General features: G+C 40.8%; 2 protein-coding genes across 2 annotated transcripts; both read right to left on the bottom strand.

Moving 5' to 3' along the window:
• Positions 1 to 1,389: 1,389 nt before the first annotated feature.
• On the bottom strand, positions 1,390 to 2,653 carry szl (sizzled). The gene is made up of 4 exons (XM_070831472.1): positions 2,373 to 2,653; positions 2,048 to 2,214; positions 1,826 to 1,918; positions 1,390 to 1,700 (listed from the first exon to the last, which is right to left on the bottom strand). Exons 1-4 carry the CDS (start codon positions 2,651 to 2,653, stop codon positions 1,390 to 1,392), a joined length of 852 nt encoding a protein of 283 aa, XP_070687573.1.
• A 2,595-nt stretch (positions 2,654 to 5,248) lies between these two features.
• mov10l1 (Mov10 like RNA helicase 1) lies at positions 5,249 to 17,639 on the bottom strand. The gene is made up of 26 exons (XM_070830468.1): positions 17,543 to 17,639; positions 17,222 to 17,409; positions 16,723 to 16,882; positions 16,321 to 16,433; positions 15,935 to 16,122; positions 15,266 to 15,406; positions 14,673 to 14,981; positions 14,240 to 14,437; positions 13,750 to 13,864; positions 13,200 to 13,377; positions 13,036 to 13,106; positions 12,858 to 12,949; positions 12,697 to 12,752; positions 11,761 to 11,862; positions 11,604 to 11,675; positions 11,337 to 11,518; positions 11,001 to 11,147; positions 10,605 to 10,726; positions 10,408 to 10,507; positions 9,980 to 10,126; positions 9,505 to 9,678; positions 9,127 to 9,276; positions 8,872 to 8,979; positions 7,628 to 7,768; positions 7,095 to 7,186; positions 5,249 to 5,261 (listed from the first exon to the last, which is right to left on the bottom strand). Exons 1-26 carry the CDS (start codon positions 17,637 to 17,639, stop codon positions 5,249 to 5,251), a joined length of 3,456 nt encoding a protein of 1,151 aa, XP_070686569.1.
• Positions 17,640 to 19,482: the final 1,843 nt, after the last annotated feature.

Below are 19,482 nucleotides of genomic sequence, written 5' to 3'. Positions count from 1 at the left end.
GTTTATAAAAGAAAACGTGATGTTCCTCTTTGCACGTCATACAGTATGCTTCACTTAGTTATCTGCTCAGCCGAAAGCAGACAAAGCTAACCCAGGCGGAAAAGGTGCTACACAATGTAGACTAGTTTAGGCATTTTGTCGGTTTAAAGTAATCAACATTCGTATCAGATAAATGAAAAACTTTTTTGTGGTGCTCAGCCCTCAAGTGCCCATAATTGTAATAATTTAAAAAGCAATTGCTAAAATAGCTGCAGGATCTCCAACCATCCTCATATAATTTTAGGTCCCAATATAAAAGTGTATAAGTCCCAATATTCTTCTCTTGCTTCAGCAGTACATAAAAAGCATGATAAATAACACTGTTAAAAACCCATACATTGAAGATAATTAGTCTAATTGGGGCATTAACAATATTCAGATCACTTCAGTGCATTCAGCATTTTAGCTCAACCTCAGGAGCATAGCATAAAAATGTATACTACCATAAAAAGATATAGACTAAGCCCATTGTTTAACAATCCTTGCTTGGTGTGCTCAGCCTGGTAGTGAAAACAAGGCTATTCAGCTGTAAAGTGAGTGATTTATCTTCTCATTAGTATGACATTGTATGGTCAATGCCACAGGCTGTGTACAGCAAATACAGTCATGAGTCATTTGAAACAGTTCTGCTTCTTATCCAGAGCCACTTTCCACATTATGGAATGACCAATTTGTACATGCATTCACATTGAAATTGATTCATGCACGTTTTATTTTCATATTGTATTACCCATTGTCACGTCCCATTTCAATGGTTGCAATGAGAAGGGGCACAGCACCTCAAAAGTGACCCGATGTTTTGTTTCTGTGATAGTAAAGGGCAACAGAGGACCTACTCATCACTCGCCCTTTTTTAAAGAATGTCATTGTGTGTGCCACAGGACTGTAAAGGGTTCAGCAATAGCAATATTACAAATACTCAGAAAGTATATCTTCTCAGAACAAATATTTTATTGCCATCTTTTTCCCACACATGCACATAAAGAGATGTCATAAATACAACAATACTGTTATAGAAAATAGAATCTACAATCAATTTACATTTATTAATATTATGTACAAGTTTGAGTGCATTCTATTCCTGTGTGCTGTCAGAGCAGAGATGAGATAGTGAGCTGCTGAGGGAGTAAAAGGGTATTCATGTCCAGCTGTTTCTTAAATCCATTTACATTTAGCTTTTTTTTACTCTCGCCAACACCCAATGCCAAGAAACTCTCCATCTCAAAATTTCTCCTTGATTTTCAGTGTGTGTTTTAGGTGTGGAATCATATGAGAAGTTTGTTCTTATGTGATTCTACACTTACAACACAGATTCAGAGCTCCCGTTTTCACATGTACATATCGATCCATTCAGCATCTGTGGGGCTTCCACTTGCGAGTAGCCATTGTGATATTTATATCTTTTTTGTGCCAAGGGAAGAGACGAGTGAGAGCGAGGGTTCCATCAGGCTGCACAGAACCAGTCAGCACGTAAAGCTGTGACCGCCCGGGGCGCACAAGGGCATTGGCACATTGAATGTTGATGAGGAGCCACTGCTGGAGTAGGTGCTGGGTGTCATAAGGCAGCAGAGGTCCCTGGCGAATAAACTCAACGCGGCCCTCAACCTCAAATTCTGGCTCTCCTATGGGTATGCGACGGCGGTGAAGTTTAGCAGTCACAGCTGTGGAGAAGAAAAAAAATTAACCATCTGGTTTGGACAATTAAACAGAAAGGCTATACAACATATCCAAACAGGATGAAAACAATCGACAAATAACAGCCTACTGAAAGAATTCTAAAACTTACCAAAGTCATACTTGCAAAAAGAATCCAGGACTGTTTTCATTGAAGGAGCCTCTTCCACAGAAGGACAGTTTTGGCAGGCAGGTTTGGGTAAGTCTGTGACAACAAATAAGACATAGTTTAGAAGGACTATAGGGCATATACAGTGCAGCAATCATAAGAATTGGTCGACGGGGCAGTGAAGTAAAACAGAATTCTAATGATTAGTCTGTGGTCAGTGCATACCTTTGGTAAAGTGGCTAAATTTTGCATGTGGAGAAAGGCACATGTCTTCCTCTGCAGGAAAGCGGTCACAATCAAGTGCCTCAGGCCAGGGGTGACCCTGGCAGGCGAGCACCGGGGCACAACTGTCCCTCACTGCCACACACAGGCTACGACATGGCTGGATAAAACTGAAGGAAGGAAAGACAAATTGTTACACAATGAACAAGAAACTAAAATGATTTTTTTTTTTTTAAATGTTCAAAAGAGAAAGTCAACGTCTTACACTAGTAAATGACAGAAACAACATTTAGGCTAAAATGAAGAAGAAATGTAAAAATCTCCTTACGTGTCAAGGCAGACAGGAGCGATGAGGGAGCAGAGGAAGGCCTGGGCTTGAGGGTGGCAGCCAGTCTGCAGCAGGGGCCTCCAGTCCTCTGAACGGGGCACAACCTCGCCTTCCAGGTTGCTGTGACCCAAAAAGTTGGGCAGCCGCATCTCAGAGTATCCAACATCTTTGCAGACCTTCATCTGGTTGGGGATGGTGACGCAACGAGTGGACTGACCTATGTCAAATGCCATCACAGGGCATGCCAGAGCCAGAAGAGCTACAGTGAAGAATGCAGCCATACTGAAGGGTTTGTGAAATCCAGAGTCCACGAGGAAGATAAATGAGCTTTCACTGAGGTTGCTTGTTGTCAGAAGTCTCTGCTGTCCCTGACTGACTTCGTAACTGCTGCTGCTTGCTTTATATACAGCAAGGTCAGCCAGCCCCATCAGTCTGTAAGTCTGTTATCAACTACCTATCAAAGACGCAGAGACGATGTGTGTTTGGAGACAACGGCTTGTTTTGTGATGATTGCAGACAGAGAGGGGGCAGTAAGCAGATGGAGGGTGTGTGTGAGGAGGGGGGGTGGTGGTGGTAGGGAGGGGGGGACAATGGGCAATCACAAGCCAGCTTTCACTGAGTGAAGTCCAGTCACAGAAGGCTGAATGTGCTTCACTTGCTTTTAAAGCTTCAGGAGGTAGAAAAATAAACACATAATCAAAACAAAAAACATAATGTTAACTCCTCATTGGAAAAATGTAAAAACTAACTCTTGGTGTTTAAAGTATACAACGTGTGGCTGACAAGTACTGCTTCTTGGCACAATCTTTGCAGAGTCTGCAATTGTGACTCTGCAACCTCAAAAGTTAATGATGTGTCTGCTTCCTACATTATATCTGATTTGAGCACAATAATGGAAAAATAAAATGACATTTTTTTGACTGATATGTAAAAACAACCAAATCCTGTAGTACCATACAGATTTTGCAGAGCATCACAAGCAGCATCTCTGAAAGTTCCTTTAGAAAGAAATGAGGTTTTCGTAGACAGACAGGCAGTCTCCTTCATATTGCTAGTCTCTTTCATGTATCCGTGCTTCCTAATTGAAGGGTTTCATCTGCAGCGCCTCCAGTTCTCATTAGCAAAGTAGCGTCTCTTCTGGTTTACCTGGCTTTGATCTGCCAATAACACAAACTCAGATCCACATACAAAATACTATTAGCCTACCTCTTTTAATGCATCAGCAGAAAGAAAATAAACTTTGCTGCAGATGCATCATTGTATATGACACTCATGAAAACCCCAATATGTGTTATACTGTCTAGAATGGGTTCATGCAATTTCAGCGCCGCTGTAGATGTTTTCCCTTTCATAAGGACAGATACATAAATTTCCTTTGCACTGTATTTGATGACAACTTGTCTTTAAATCTTTATGAGACGATATAAACGTCTTATTCTTATTACCATATATAACCACTGCAACATGCAACATCTGCTGTCAGGCAGACGCATACACATTCAGTCTTAACATACCAACATCCCACTCAAGACACCAAAGATCTCGTCCCGAGATGCAGACCAGGGGCACAGACACAAGTTCTAATTTGTCTCGGCCTCTGTCTGTATTTAAGCCTCTTAATTTAACAAAAGAACTACATTACAGCATCATCGCATTTGTTTGGATGTCGTCTGTCTCCAGATTTAGATGTGTATCTGGGGCCGATGCCTCTGGGCCTTGGGAGGACTTTCCCTCATGAATCAGAGGGTCTCTATCCCACCCAGCCTGCCATGGTCATTGTGGCTCCCACTCCTGTGCCTGTACACCAGCCCTGTCTGAGGTCAGAGCCCTCCACCGGCCCCAGCTTAGTTAACTTTTACAGCCTGATCTGATGAGTGGAGGCTGGTTCCAGTTCGGGTAGACGAGTACAGCCCGTAAGAGGGGACTAACTGGGCAATTAGAGTCACAGACCAGTTTGGGAGAACAATGGGTCCACACATTTAACAAGCTCCCCCTGCCAGGAGCCCAGCAGGGGTCTGTTGTTGGGCCTAATGGTTGGCCTGTAGACACTGTGTCTGTCTTGGTAATGTGTTGCCTGCCCCTGCCGCAGTTAATGAGAAGGTGATAAAGTACGAGCTGAATGGTTGAGCACCTGTCTGTCAAACACAACTCCAGTAGACAGTCTTGCAAAAGACAGTACTTGGCTTTTAAAAACACATGAAAATAAAAAATAGATGACTAATCCAAGACAACAATTACCTTCTTTCGACAGATTCCACATCAATATATCGGATACATCCTGGATTGGCTTCTTTACTTGTGCATGTCATCCTCTTCTAATTCACATTGCTAAACCCAAAGGTTACTTTCGGCTGAATATCTGGCCATAATTTAAAATCACCACATAAGTTACCATAAATTCTTCTTATACAGAACTGCCAAAAATTATCATAACTCAGTACTTTTAAGGAGATATCTAAAATACAAATCATGTTATTTCTGCTATACAACCTACACATGTGAATTTGAAACGGTCTCATCTTGGGCACCCATCTGTAAAACAGCCCTCCGGTAGACAATCTGGCAAAGGTGGTATTTAGATGCTTTTTAAGAACATGAAATAAACCTTTTAACATAACTATCTTGGTCTACACTGGACCAAAACATGACTTGTCTATGCTTCTGTCTACAGGTGCACAAACATGTGCAGTGGATTTAAGAACCTTCTTTACTAGTGCACATCATCCTGCTCAAATCCGTTTCACTTCAGTGGAACAGATGGCCAAATGTGACATATTTAGAATCACAACACTGTCAGTCTGTTTTTACACCATGTTAACAAGGCTTAGCCATTTAGCCATTTTTGTACTTAGTACTAACTGAGTTCTTCTGATTCATCACTGCAGACATCTGTTTTACAAAAAAAAGACAAAAAACATTAACATAAAAACAGTTCATATTATGTCCACAATATGGCACAGCATGAAAATGAACATCACCACCTAGAGACAAATCACTTACACTAGAACTACAATAGCACACCATTATTACTTAACTGGGATCTGGGGGTAATGTCTGGTTCATAGGTATTAATTCTACATTAAAACTAATTTGAGAGAGACATCTCAGATATTCTATGAACACACACTCAGTCATTACAGTAGTACCAATAGACCAACTTTCAACTTAGCACCTTGTAAATTCAAGTTCTCTGGCTCCGATATTAAGCTGGGAAATATGTCAGTTCATAAATGCTAATGTTATCAACCAAAATCATTTGAATAGCATAATATAAATTCTATTTGGGGCATTTTCCCTCCCAAGCATTGTCTACATTGGCAGAGTGGGACAGCACAGGACACACCTGAGACATACATCAAAGACAGAGCCAGAGGAGGGGGGACTGGGTGTCTGAGCTGGCCTCCCTTGCAACAGCGAACTCAGATAAAAGCTGTCTCCTCCCTGCACACAAGAGACTCATTACCTTAAGAGACTGAACCCCCATTTGCCTCTTTTCTCTTCCCTTGTGCCCCCCCCTCCTCCCCTCTCCATCCTAGTGGGCTCCAGTAGGACTGACAGTCCCTGCGCAGACTGTCAGTAGCACTCAATTGTCACATCCAGTCTCCGGGCCTTGTGGGCAGACGCTGCCACGCCGAGGTGAGCAGACAACTTGCCCCCGGAAACTACAGACATCTGTGGATCGACTCAGTATGCTAAACTAGGGTAATGACTCAACATAATAAAAGTTAAAATGCTGTCTTCCAATTTCACATTTAACAACAAAGAGCTGATACTTGCACATAGGGAAAATCAGGCCAACGCGACTCAAATTATTTTAGTAGCATTATCGTGCAGCCTTGGCAGATGAACACAGTGCTGCTGCTATGACGCAGTTCACAATAATTTACCCATAATCTGTGACATCTTAATTGAAAAATCTTATGCACAGTCAAGCACATCAGCTTTATAATCAAAGGACACAGAAATAATTGTGCAGTGTACACAAGCATCATCTTTTATTTCTATCCCCGACTGGAACTGCATTTGGCATTCTCAGAATTTCTCTTCTCATACAAAATCTGCTGACAATGATCAAGACAGTTACAGCTCACTTTTTGCAAACAGACAAATGAGAGACAAGCCAAAGAAATGTAAGGGGGAAAACAAACTTAACATGATAAGACGGTCACGTTGACAGAGCTGAGGTACACCATCCATGACTACATCATCTTCTTATGCACTCCTCAGCAACACTGTAAAAAGAGGGGGGTTGATTAATAAAAAAAAAAACTGTTAATGTTCTTGGTAGGAATTTTTAGTTCATTGCATGTTCTGTCACATAAAAAAGTATGCTAAGTAAATGCATGTCTTCTACCTTCCATTAAGAAAAAAAGCTATACCCAACAAAATATATTTTGTGTGAATGCTGGTTCCAGATACCTGTACAATCTATTGCAATTAAGCAAAAACAACCTGAAATATGTTCCAAATGTTCATGCATGAGGGAGGCAGAAGATTAGACACATCTCTGGATATAATGCAGTCTAGTGCAGCATCACATGATGCAATTAACAGTTTTAACTGTGTCCAAAGAATAAAGATTACAGGCATCATGAAAGTAGAATTTATTGCACAAGAGTTGTATTCGGTTGCATTCGATTCTATACGTATACCTAATAAAGTGGCCACAGAGTGTGACTTATCATGAGTAAAGACTATGTGATGACTGATCAATATACATACATCTTAGAGTCTCTCAGGGAGGGAGGGGGGTCGCAGCCCACATATGCCCCATTGATGAAACAGTACTGCAGTAGAGCCCTGAAGCATGCATCCTGGAAAGAAATTTGAGAGGAATTTCGTCAAGTCTTATATGGATGTCAAATTAGTGTTGATGGTAAATGCAGCCAATTGAAGCAATAAATACTTGTGGTGTCTGTGTGATGGAAATGTGTTCTCCTGCTACAAAACCTGTTGTTCTTCTGCCACCAGCCCTGCTATTTGCTGTGTACAGTGACGTGGTTGAGGGCAAGGAAGAACTACAGGCTAAATTGGCTTCCTTGTTGTTTTTTGCATTACTAACTAGCTAAATTTCCAGCAGCACACTAAAGTATCTATTACTTCAATTGACTACATTTACCATTAACACTGAATGGACATCCACATAAAATGTCCCTTTAAGTAATTTAAAGCAATCAATAGGCTGGATGTAAGGCACACTTAACAAAAACATACTATATAAAACCTAGGATCAAATATTGTGTTTTGTTACTCACCCTAATGAGAATGTGGGGGTTTCCGACAATTAACAGCAGGGCTTTGGGACGAGTGATGGCCACGTTGAAGCGTTTAGGGTTGGCCAGAAAGCCAAGCGCATTCTGTAAATCATCACTCTCTACCGATTCATTAGAGCGCACCTATATTTTAAGACAATGAAAATAACTGTGTAACTGCCAAAATACAGAATAAATGTATGGAAAGGTTACAAATGAGGGCTTATGCTCCAGAGACTATGATGCCATCTGCTTTTCAGTAAAAAAATACATGTATTTTATTGTAGTAAAAGTGTTAAATCTAAAAATCATTGCAACAGATTGTTGAAAATGTACGATGAGTGTACCTCATGTTATAGTGGATTATCCAGCCTTAACAGACAGACTGCAAAAGTAACACAAGCAATAGCTGGCATATCCTTATCACTGCCAATCATGATATCAAGGTGCTCTTCTAAAAATGTAATTACAAGCTAAAGAGACAAAGACTGGAAAAGTCTAAGTGCAAAAAAAGCTTTTTGTAGCCTTCTCGTCGTCATCTTGATACCTTAATGGAATTCAGTCATCTCACCGTCTGCATATAAAAAAATACTGTTGATATGATAAATAGAAATTGTTTTGTTTTTAGTTGACCAAGTTTTCATTTTTTATGAATACATTATTTAGGACTGATCCAAATCTATCGCTGCAAAATGTTTCAAAGACATTTTAATCTATGTGAACATTTGACCACACATCATTTGGCTGTAGAGGGTCAAACAACAGCAATAATTGCTGCCTTGTCTGCCTTTACCTCAACTTTTGAGAGATTTTTTTAGCAGAAATGGTAAATGAACATACTGAAACATCACAAGACACTATGCTCTAGAAGACGGCTGAAGTCATTTCATTTCTCACACGTGATGAATTAATAGAGTGCTGGAATCTTCTTGTGCCCTAATGTACTCAGGATCTCAGAAATCACAACACCTACATTGACCAACCTTGGTAGAGATGGATTTACCAGTTCACCCAACAAAAACTACATTAACTGACCACATGGTGGTGCTACAAAACCTTTTAAAGCATATTTTGGTCAGTTATTGCTAACGGTTAGATCTTTCTTTGAATGGCAATGACACAATACTCAATTTTGTCAAAAAAAATTAAAGATTAAAGTAGAATCAGCATTCAAACAATGATCATTCAGAATAAAAACACATCCTGATGTTTGTAACTTCCACTACCCAAATTTTGTTTCTGCCTACCGTAGACATGATGATGACCAGGAACTCTTGTCCTTGGAACTCCTCCACAGAGCCCACTTTGATGTCAGACAGGCCCACCTTACCCAGCAGCACTCGAATCTTCTCACACTGGTGAGTAATAAGGAGAATAGGACACTGTTACAATGTGCAATTTCACTAAACATTTCAAAGCCCTTTTAACTGCTTTGGGGATGAATGTGAAAATACATTGAATTAGCACCATTAACATGTCACTGATAAACTGTGCAATCTTACTTGTTTCTTATACGGGGCAATGATGCCAATGTCTGAGGTATCCACAGGGTTGTAGAGCTTCTTGGCTAGCTGGCAGCAGTAGAGCATGACCTGTACTGCCTCCACTGGGTTGAACCATGATGGGTTGTTGCCTTCCCTCATCTCTGTGCCCTACGGTAGAGCAAAACACCTGGAATAAATATGGGAGCTGAATAGCCTAGTAACTAAGTTCCATAATTAGCCTAACAAGGATTAGATTTTTCAGACACACCTAATAGACTGGTAACTCTGTGTAAATGCATACTCATTCTGCGATATAAAACTGGCCTCATTCCACAGTTTATTAGACTTGCAAGGGTATATTTCTCATAAATCTTCATCAGTCTAAAGACCACTCACCCTAACTCCATGGAGGAGGAGTGGGAAGCCTTTTTTGGGCAGGGTTTTCCAGTTGCAGAGAGAGTCTACTATGGCCCTGGGGGCTTTAAAAGACAGTTCACCCTGGTAGAAGAGCTTGGAGGGCAGCGTGAGCAACGCCTCATGAGATCGGTAGTTGTAGATCAGCTTAGTCACCTGTAAGAGGCCAGCTTTACAATCATCATGCATACAGTGCATGCAAGTATTTGCTGATACATCCATCCAAGATTCATTATTCTAATCTAATCCTCTTACACTGACAAGTAGCTAGTATAAACAATAGCACTAAAATAAAATAAAGATGGGCAAATGTACTACAGTTGGCATCAGGTCTCATGTAGCATAACATCTGCATAGCATGTGAAACTTATCTTCATGAATGTCACTGTGGTATTTGCTTCTATTAAACATTTAAAATGGCTAAAAACACAATAGATTTTGTACACGCTGTGCTAACCAGGTTAGGGTTGTATCCCGAGTTGTGTCTGGAGTACAGCGAGTTGGCCATCAGCCTCTCCAACAAAGATACCCCCAGGCCAAAGGCAGTGGCCAGCTTGGACTTCACTAGTGGACCCAACTGACAAGGGTCTCCAGCCAACACTATCTAAGCAGGAGAGGGAAAAGGTCATTATTAATTAATAAAGCTAAGGCAAGTTATAAATAACCCACAAAACAAAATAATGAACCTTAAATCAATTTTTCCTAAAAAAACCCCAACATATTTATATTATTATTAGAACTGAATAAATAATGAACCAAGGATGGAAAATAATGAGTGAGGAATCGGTTAAGCTGAGAATATGTGAGAATTCTGCTGTAAGATTGGTGCAGACTTGAAGCAGTGTGTTATGTGTGTGTAAAAGTCCAGTTCTTTTTTGTGCTGACCTGTCCATCTCTCTCTGATACAAGACTCATGGGGATCAGCGACTCTGGTTCTGTAGCCTGGCCGGCTTCATCCAGAAACACGTGGGTAAAATGTCCCACTCTGATGAAAAACAAGTTAGTTAACTGAGTTAGAAGACAGGACAAAAGCAGCTAATGTAAACTCTTGAGTACTATCTGCACTACAGCCAAGGCCTTACTGTAGTCCTGTATTATGGAACATGCCAGCACTGGAGCAGGTGCTGACCACAATTCTGTGAAAAGAGGCATGACGGATGTCCTCTCCTGCCTTTGAGTACGGTCTCAGCACTTCTGGGATGGACTAAGGGAAAAAAGCAGTCATATCAACATCACACGCACATTTTAGATGATAAAGCACTGCACAAAAGGTAGATGCAGCCAGAGCACGTTATCACAACCTCATCTATTATTAAGAAGGATTACAATCGAACCGCCCAACCTGGTGGCGAATGCCGCCAGCACCTGTGCAGACCTTACAGCACACAGGATCATGCATATTTTCCCTTTGATCATACACTGTAAATTTATTGCTAGAAGTCTTGTCTGTAAGTCTTTTCCCTGACGCTGTTCAGTACCTCGTCCTGCCTTGAGGATGCATTGACACGGGCCAAGCTTGCAGCATGCAGAAAGCCACTGTGATGTAGGCGGATGCAGATGAGGTCAGCAGCACTGTTGGAAGGGGTGCATACGAGTACCCGACTACTGGGAAGAAAGTGGTATACCTGGAGGTGGAAAGACTTTCATTCAGCTTAATCAGCATAACACTGAAAGGTGACATATCCACACTATCGCAGTCTTAAGTTGTTAAAATTGTGTTCAGTTTTCCTTATTCACCCTGCAACCTGAGACCTTCTTTTCCAATCCTATCAACTGATTTGGAGGTATATTATGTCATCTTAATGGGAACATACCTGTAGTATAGACTCAATGAGGGTGATGGTCTTGCCGGTGCCTGGAGGTCCAAACAACACATAAGGAATGGGCCGACACTCTCCTGCCAGGATCCTCTTCACTGCCTCTCTCTGAGGGGGGTTCAGGTCCGGGTTAAAGAAGTGCCCTTGGCTGGGGATGGGTTTGGATGGTGGTCTGCCATCTATAAGGGATTACACTTTTGTCATTGATGTTCTCACTGTTAACTAATATGCACAGGCAATGCTTGTAAAAATTGCTCATAATACCTGTGCCTTTAGTCTGTGTGGCTTTTGACTTCATGTCGATGGAAATGCTTGACACCTTTTCATTTTCCATGGCTGGAGCCTGGTGTTCAGATACAATTACACTTAATCAAAACTAGACATAATGACATTATTGCCATTAATTTTTTCTCTCCTTCACTCACCTCAGTGTCCTCCACTGTTTTGTTTTGGTCTGGCTCCTCCTCTATCCATTTTCCTGTCCACTGAGGGGTCTGAACGGTCACTCTAGAGGGGTAGAGAACTGCACAACGATGAGAAATGAAAAATGCAATTTAAGTTTTACTAGATTCCTTTTTAAACTATTTATGAAAAATAGTGTGAAGCCCAATAGAAATCAAAACAAGAAGTGCCTAAAATGAAGATTCAGTAAGATTTATTGAACTTGTAATGGTTGAAGTTGCAATTTTGTCTATTAAACAATTACATATCCATCAAGAAGTCTAACATAATTTTTGGTTGTCAAAATGATTCCAAGCACCTAATTAAGCAGATAGTGCTAGAGAAGTAACATGTTATATTAAATTCATCCCTAGAGCCAATTCTATTTCTTCTGTCTCTCCCTACGAAAACAAATAGGATACGGTAAGGTGTCTGTGAAGATTCTCAGTCATCCAGGTCATAGTTATTCCTTAGGAGTTGAGCAAAAGTCAACTGGACTTGTTGAAGGTACTTGAAGACGTTTCGCCTCCCATCCAAGAGGCTTCTTCAGTTCTTCAACAAGTCCAGTTGGCTTTTGCTCAACTCCTAAGGATATGGTAAGGTACAAACAGCACCCTCCAGAGTCAGTTTTTTGGCAGTGTCAGATGGCTTTAGGATGGCTTTTCAATAAAGCGCATCGCTTTGCTGCTAAAATAAAGACAACCAATGTTCACTCCTTTCCTAGAATTTAAGCCTTACCGGAATGTATCTCTTTAAAACACATTGTTTATTTTATTTTGTTATATTTCTGGCCATCAGGGACCTCTGATTATCCTTTTGTAGCAAAACAAACTATGGGAAAAAGGCTTTTTTCCAATGAGACAGTGGCTGGACATTTCATTAAAAAAAAAAAAAAACCTATACTGTATCTACTTACTTTCCCCAAACTGTTTTGTCTGGTCAAGTGCATTGTGACACCGCCTAATGGTTAATCTGGCAACACAAGCAGTTAAAATACTCATATTAAAACTATGTCACATTATTACCACGTGAAATATGAATGCATTGCATTTATGAAAACGCAGTCTCTTTTCTAACCTGTTGTAAGAGAACTCAACATCAAGTGGCTCTCCAAGGTAGCTGCGTTGAAATTCTGAGTTCACTCTCAAACTCACATCCTCATCATTGATCTGAGTCACAACAGAGCATTGCATGAATTCTTAAGTTCAAAAAGCATTTTACTTTTAATTCTTCAGAGTATCAAATATCGCCATACCTCAGCCACATAGCTCATATATTCCATTACCAGGCCGTCACTGTGTGGTTTCTTCAATACTATTTTGTCACCTGCAGAGCAAACTTGTCAACGCTTGTGTTCCTCAAAAAACTCACTACATTGACCTTTGCAGTAATTAAGCAAGACACCCAAGGCGTCCTCACCTATATTGACACTGGGTCTGCCTTCGGCCAGCCCAGGGACGTCTAGGTGCAGGTAGACTGCTCCTTTCCGGAGAAGGGCCCCAGTGATTGTGAATTCTCTCAGCTCCTTCTCTGCATGCAGCTCTTCCAGCCAGAGAAGGGTTGAGAAACGTGAATGCATGTTGGATGGTGACAGCACCTGAGCAAACAGACACAGCAGGAGAGAGAAAATACAATATTTCAGTTGAGCCCTGAAGGTAAACTGTATTTTTTTTTCTTCCAAAACTGATGAAGACAGACACAGAACAGTAGCCACTGGAGCCAATTTTGTCGTAACCTGTGCTCTCTAAATAAGGGACAATCTTAATATCAAACATCACCTTAATTGCAAAATTCAGAGGCCCAAATGTTCACTTCTTTGTTAGGATGCTGATTCAAGAAGCATGCATTCATAAAGTAAACACATATTGGTATACTCCATAATGCAAAGCTCTTTAAAGCACCACTAATCAATCAACTTTTATTACGTTACTCTACATGACCAGTTTAACTTCATCATGGGTATGCACACCTCTCCGAGAAAGGGCTGAACCACCAGCACGTCCCTCTGCGACTCCACACAGTCTCTGAGAGCGTGGGGCACTGGGTACATAGGTAGGAAGTTTGGCAGCCGCCGCTTTGTAAGCCTACAGGTGGGAAAGTCAATCTCAAACAAGGGATGACATAAATAACTCATTTTGTATGATGGCCTTGGCTTTAGAGATAGCAAAACAATACTGCACACCAACAATTACATTGATATTTAATAATAGGTTTGTGTATTCTTTCAATAACTTTTTTCCACTTGGGATGTGAAAAAACAACAATGGCTCATGACGTACTTTCATTGTTGGGCATACTGTCAACTACAACAGACAATTTGAAGTTGCCAGCATACTTTTATATTAGTGCAAATAAGCGCAGTGAGTGGCAAATATCAGAGCAGCTATACGTATATTAGGAGGTTCATTTCAAGCTTGGGGTGCTTCCTCAGGCAGCAGTGGAATCTAAAGTTTTGATACCTTGGTGGCCCTCTTGGAGCAGAGACAGTGATAACATGAGAAGGCATTACTGAGACTGGACATGCATCACTGGGACTGTAGGGCACAGAAGGCTGCAGCAGGTTCTCCTCTTCGCTGCCCACAGTGACCTCCAGGCGCCTCCCAATGGTGAAAGAGGAGAAGTGCAGCAACAGCAGCTCAGCACAGCTTCCCAGGCTCCTGGGAAATTTCCAACATGGAATTTAGCTGTACAGACAACATACTAACACAAGTTCCACAGAGATACTCAACTCTTAAATAAATAAAGCTTATTTTATATGGCAACACAGAAGGCCCAGACATAGGTCAACAAATATTCCCATCTACATTCATCTTTTTAATCCATTATTCCTCAAACTGCATCTCATTTACAAAAGTGCCACCACAGGAGGTTAAAAAAAAAAAATAAAGTTACTTTGCTTGGCAGGCTACTACAATAGACAGCCTCTCTCCTGGTGGAATATCCATGTCGGTCCTTACACCAGGGGAATGGATTGTCTCCTTCAGCAGTTCACCATTTTCAAGGTCTACCTCTTTTGCATCACTGACTTGTTTTTCTAAAGACTCTGTGCAGTTTTCAGACTCTAAGCCGTTTTCTTGCAAATGCTGTTGCCTCTGTCGCAGAGGTGTGGGCCCTTTGACAGTAACCAGGGTGAATTGTTCTTTTGAGTCCCAGCCAGCAAAGTCACAGGACTTCAGTCTTTGGACATCTGTGCTCTTATTTCTGTTTTGAGACAAAAATGAAGATTATTCAGTAAAGTGCATTGCCTTATTGATGCAAAAAGTAATTTGCTCTGTAACAGGTATTCCATAGTCTTATCTAATCTCTCACATGAACTATAGCACCAAGAGCTTTGATGTAGGTTGGAAAGATAAAAAACATTGTGGGTAATGTCCAGTGCCTCTCATAAAGACTATACTTACATTTTACAGAAGTTTGTGACTAGTGCTTTTGACTTAGTTTTACACTCAAAATGCAAATATTTTCTTTCTTCTTTAATCACTCACTGTATCCAGAGCACCAGCTCTCTTTCCTCCCCAATCATCAGATCCCCAAACTGGCCATAGTCCGTTACATCCAGTCCACCTTTGTTTTCCAAAATGCTCTGGAGTTTAGCCTCAGGGAGAGGCCCAGCAGTAACATTCACACTGCAAAAAAATAACAAAAGGCCATCGAATAATGATGTTGGTGATCTCCATCACCCACATGAAAACTTAAATGAGTTTGGAAAATGCCATTACACTGCTGATGATAAAATATAGAGCTAAAGTGATAAGTAGATTCAGTCATTTATTAAGAAAAATTGAGAAAAAGGATGGATTTGATCCGTCATAGTATATTAATCAAACTTTATCTATATCGCACCAATTCATAGAAGTTATCTCAAAACACTTTTCAAAAAAGAGCAGGTCTAAACCAAATTCTTCAATTAAGAAAGACCCTCTGATTCAGAAATTCAAATTTAAGGATTCAAGAATCCCCACATGAGCAAGTAATACTGAATACCTTTGGATTTTGGACATTTGAGTAAAGGGAAGTAGAGAGTTGCATTTTTTCAGTATTTGTTTCATAGGCCAAATGATTAACCCTCAAAAAAATAAAACAGATTAACTGATAATGAAAATAGTCGTAAGTTGCAGCCCTATGAAGAGACAAGTCCAAACACTGGTAAATACCTCTGTTGGCAGGGTGCCATACACAGGGCCCTCCAGCAGTAGAAAGACTGACTGCTCTCCACCATTACCAGGTTGACCAGGTGACCTGGAGAAGGCTGGTAGTGGGCAGGCAGCAGCAGAGAGTCCAGGCTGAAGAACACACTGTCCTCCACCACTCCAATGTTACCATAAACACTGGTCACATGTACCTGGAGATAGCAGATCATTCAGAGGGCTTAGCAGAATGAAAGAATTTAATTTATAACCAAACAAGGTTTTAATATTAAACAGTTGAATTAGGTAGGCACAAATTAACATTAACGCTCATTAAATGCAACGCCTTGTACAGATACTAAAAAAAGTTGTATAAAAAGTGTATAGCCAAAAATCTTCAATGGTACAATTACCTGGTCTAAGCGGCAATAGCGTAAAGGGGCAACAGAATGAGCCTGGGTGGTCCACTGGGTAGGATTGATGAAATATTTTGCTTGGACCCAGTCTCCTTTCATTGGCTCATAACCTAACAAAAGAGAAAAAAAACATACAGAATGTGCCAACAGGGATGAAAGCTAACATCAGCCTTCAGCCAAGCGAGAGTAAATTATGGTGTGGCTGTCCATTTGCTCTCCATTTGACAGCTAACCAAATACACTGTGAAAATATAGGTTGCTGTGAAATCAGACAAATATGTTGGACAGTTCTGGGACCAAAAAAGCCCTGTGGTTGTAGACAACCGAGTAAGTTTATGCAAAGCATCACAGGGTCAAGAGGCTCACAATTTTAGCATGTAAAGTCGTGAGTGTCAGTACCTTCCCAAAGACTGCAGCGTGGGAAGTATGTGGTCTGGTTTATGTAGCCACCTTCTCCATCAAATGATGTGACTGTGCCGATGAGAGGTCGCAGCTGCATACTGTCAGCTTCTAGGGCGGTTCTTCCTCCATCCTCCCAAGCAACTGCACTTTTCTCCACCTACATGGCAGGATTAAATGGTGTATGCCTGAAAAAGCTTATGTCCCTACATTCCTAACTGAATCCTCAGATAAAAGGGGAAGAATAAATAAGTACACACGTAGTCCTCCGACACCTTTCAGTCTACCCCAACTTTGTGTAGTGGGGTAAAAAAAAAAAATAGCAAAAGATCCTAAGATTCTGGTGTTTGATAAAGATGGAGAACATGCATAAAATATGACATGTTCTACTTCATCAACCCACCCCCCAAAAACCCCCAAATAAATAAAAAACATTACTGACACAAGGCAAATCTAAAGTATTATGTATATATGCAGGAGGGAAGCACGGCGTTCTCACCCTTAAGGCTTTCCATCCCCCTTGGGAACCACCTCGGACTGCTATGCAGTTCACCAGGTCCCCTTCTTTCAGTGGCACCCCACCCACCACCTCTCCACTGGTGAAGTAGATTGCATCGTCTATCATGCCATAGTCAAGGCAAAGCTGGGTTACCACACTGCCCCGCAGGTGGCGAATGTCCTCCATACCTGATGAGCAGAAAAAAAGTGGACCAAAAACAGCATGGCATCAAATCTGTTGGTGAGTTGCTCGTAGTGCTAACTAGGTGAACTTTATCTAGCTATGGTTGACAGCTATACTTTGTACCAATGTAGCATTTACCTGCTGTACCGGAGTAAATGCTCTCTCCATCCACTTCTACTCTCCTCCACAATGGAGAAACAAGCTTAGACAGCACACACCGCACAGCAGTAAGCATATCTGCAGAGTGATAGCTAAAGTAGCTAGCTAGCTAGCTACCCGCATCAATAAAAACAGGACAGAACAAAGCAGAGCATGAGAGTCTTACGGCACTCATTATTTAGATAAAGATATTGATACCCTGCTGACTAACACGCTCAGAAAGCAAATATATCATATAAATAAAACTACTGACCAAGTTCGCCAGCTAACATAGCTAGCTAATATAGCTATACGTTAGCTAAGGAAACGCTATTTTATACATTCAAAGCTAATGCTTGCTAAAAGCTATTGCACAAATGGTAGCATGTGCGTGAAAATAATCGAAGACATTATTCATGGAACAAAAATACGTGAGGTTATTATCAAATTACCGCTCTCTACACAAATATTCAAATATTTACCTACAGTTCACGTGCTCCGGTGGACACCTGTTTGCTACTTTCGGCACGAGCGCGAAGCACTTTACAGGTACGCGACGCGTACGTGCGCGGGAACGTGACGAAGGAGGTGTAGCGCGAAATTTGGTGACCCTACCAAAAATGTTCTGAGCACGAGCGGGTTAAGGTTAATTGATTAAAGAAAATGAGATAAACATATTTATTAGTTAATGTATATTGACAATAATGCATCTATGTGTCTTTGTTTCCAGAAACTATTCAGAATATTTCTGAATATCTGTATAATTGCCATGATCTGTCAGTATTTAGATATTTTGATACTGTTGGTTGTCTATCGGGATTTCATTGCAATTAACTATCCATGAGGGCAGAAAGAAGGTGCTAATGAAGTAGCCTGGTTAAGGGTTAGAAATGGTGATGATAACTGAAGTATTAGTAAATACTTCTATTGTTAAGTGTTCATTCTCATAGGATTTACACTAGCTAACTATAATCAGTCAAGGAGGCTTAGTGGTCAACAATGGCACAACCAACTGATTTGTCAGTTATACCAAGTTAATCACAAGACACAGAATTCAGAGCCGTGATAAAAAAGAAAGAAAACACGAATCTACAAACCAAAGAGAACATCCTTGTTTTGATGAGAAATAATTGATAAATAATAAAAATAAGCAATAATCTGCTTTTATGCTATGGTCTTGAGTAAATCCATTGTGAAACCTAATTGCTATCCAAAAACATGGTGACAGCTCTAAATAACAAGACTAGTTAGTATCTCTGTCCACAAACAGTTAGCACTGTTGCCTCACAGCAAGAAGGTTCCAGGTTCAAATCTGCCATAGGTGTGAATGTGAGTGTTGTCTGTCTCTATGTGATTGACTGGCAACCTGTCTGGGGGGGTTTCCTGCCTGCCAGCGACCCTTAAGGATAAACGGTGTAGACAACAGATGGATGATAAAAATCATTTCTAAATTGTTTCCTCCTTTGCCATCGTCTTCATAGTTTTGTTTTGGCTAAAGAAGTATGACATTTTATTCTATGAGATGATACCATACATACAGATAACAGCTAACCCCACTGTTCATCACTATGCTGTATATCCATATAGAAAATCCACTGTTGATTCTACAAAATCTGCTGAATTTAATGCAGTATGAAATTAGTCAGAAAGTGCAGCTAGCCAGCTTGTGTTTGACACATCTGAGCATTAAAACACCATCTGTTTACTCACCAACTGCGTCATTCACCTCCCTTCTCTTGCAAATGGATTGCTTTTTGGCAGTAACTGTTATGCATCTATGATTTTATGCCTGAAAGGAAAACATCTACTTTTGTCTTTTTTTGTGTGTTTTTTTCAGCACCATCTTGCTGCACATCCACGCCTGTGATCTGCCAGGTGAAAACTGTGTTGCTTTACCGAATTAGTGACAAACTGTACTGTTGAGTCATCAGCTTGCTCAT

Source organism: Pempheris klunzingeri, chromosome 5 (genome assembly GCF_042242105.1).
Source record: "Pempheris klunzingeri isolate RE-2024b chromosome 5, fPemKlu1.hap1, whole genome shotgun sequence".
Lineage (NCBI taxonomy): Eukaryota > Metazoa > Chordata > Actinopteri > Acropomatiformes > Pempheridae > Pempheris > Pempheris klunzingeri.
Note: the sequence above shows the minus strand (reverse complement) of the source record. Positions and strands in the feature narration are given on the sequence as shown.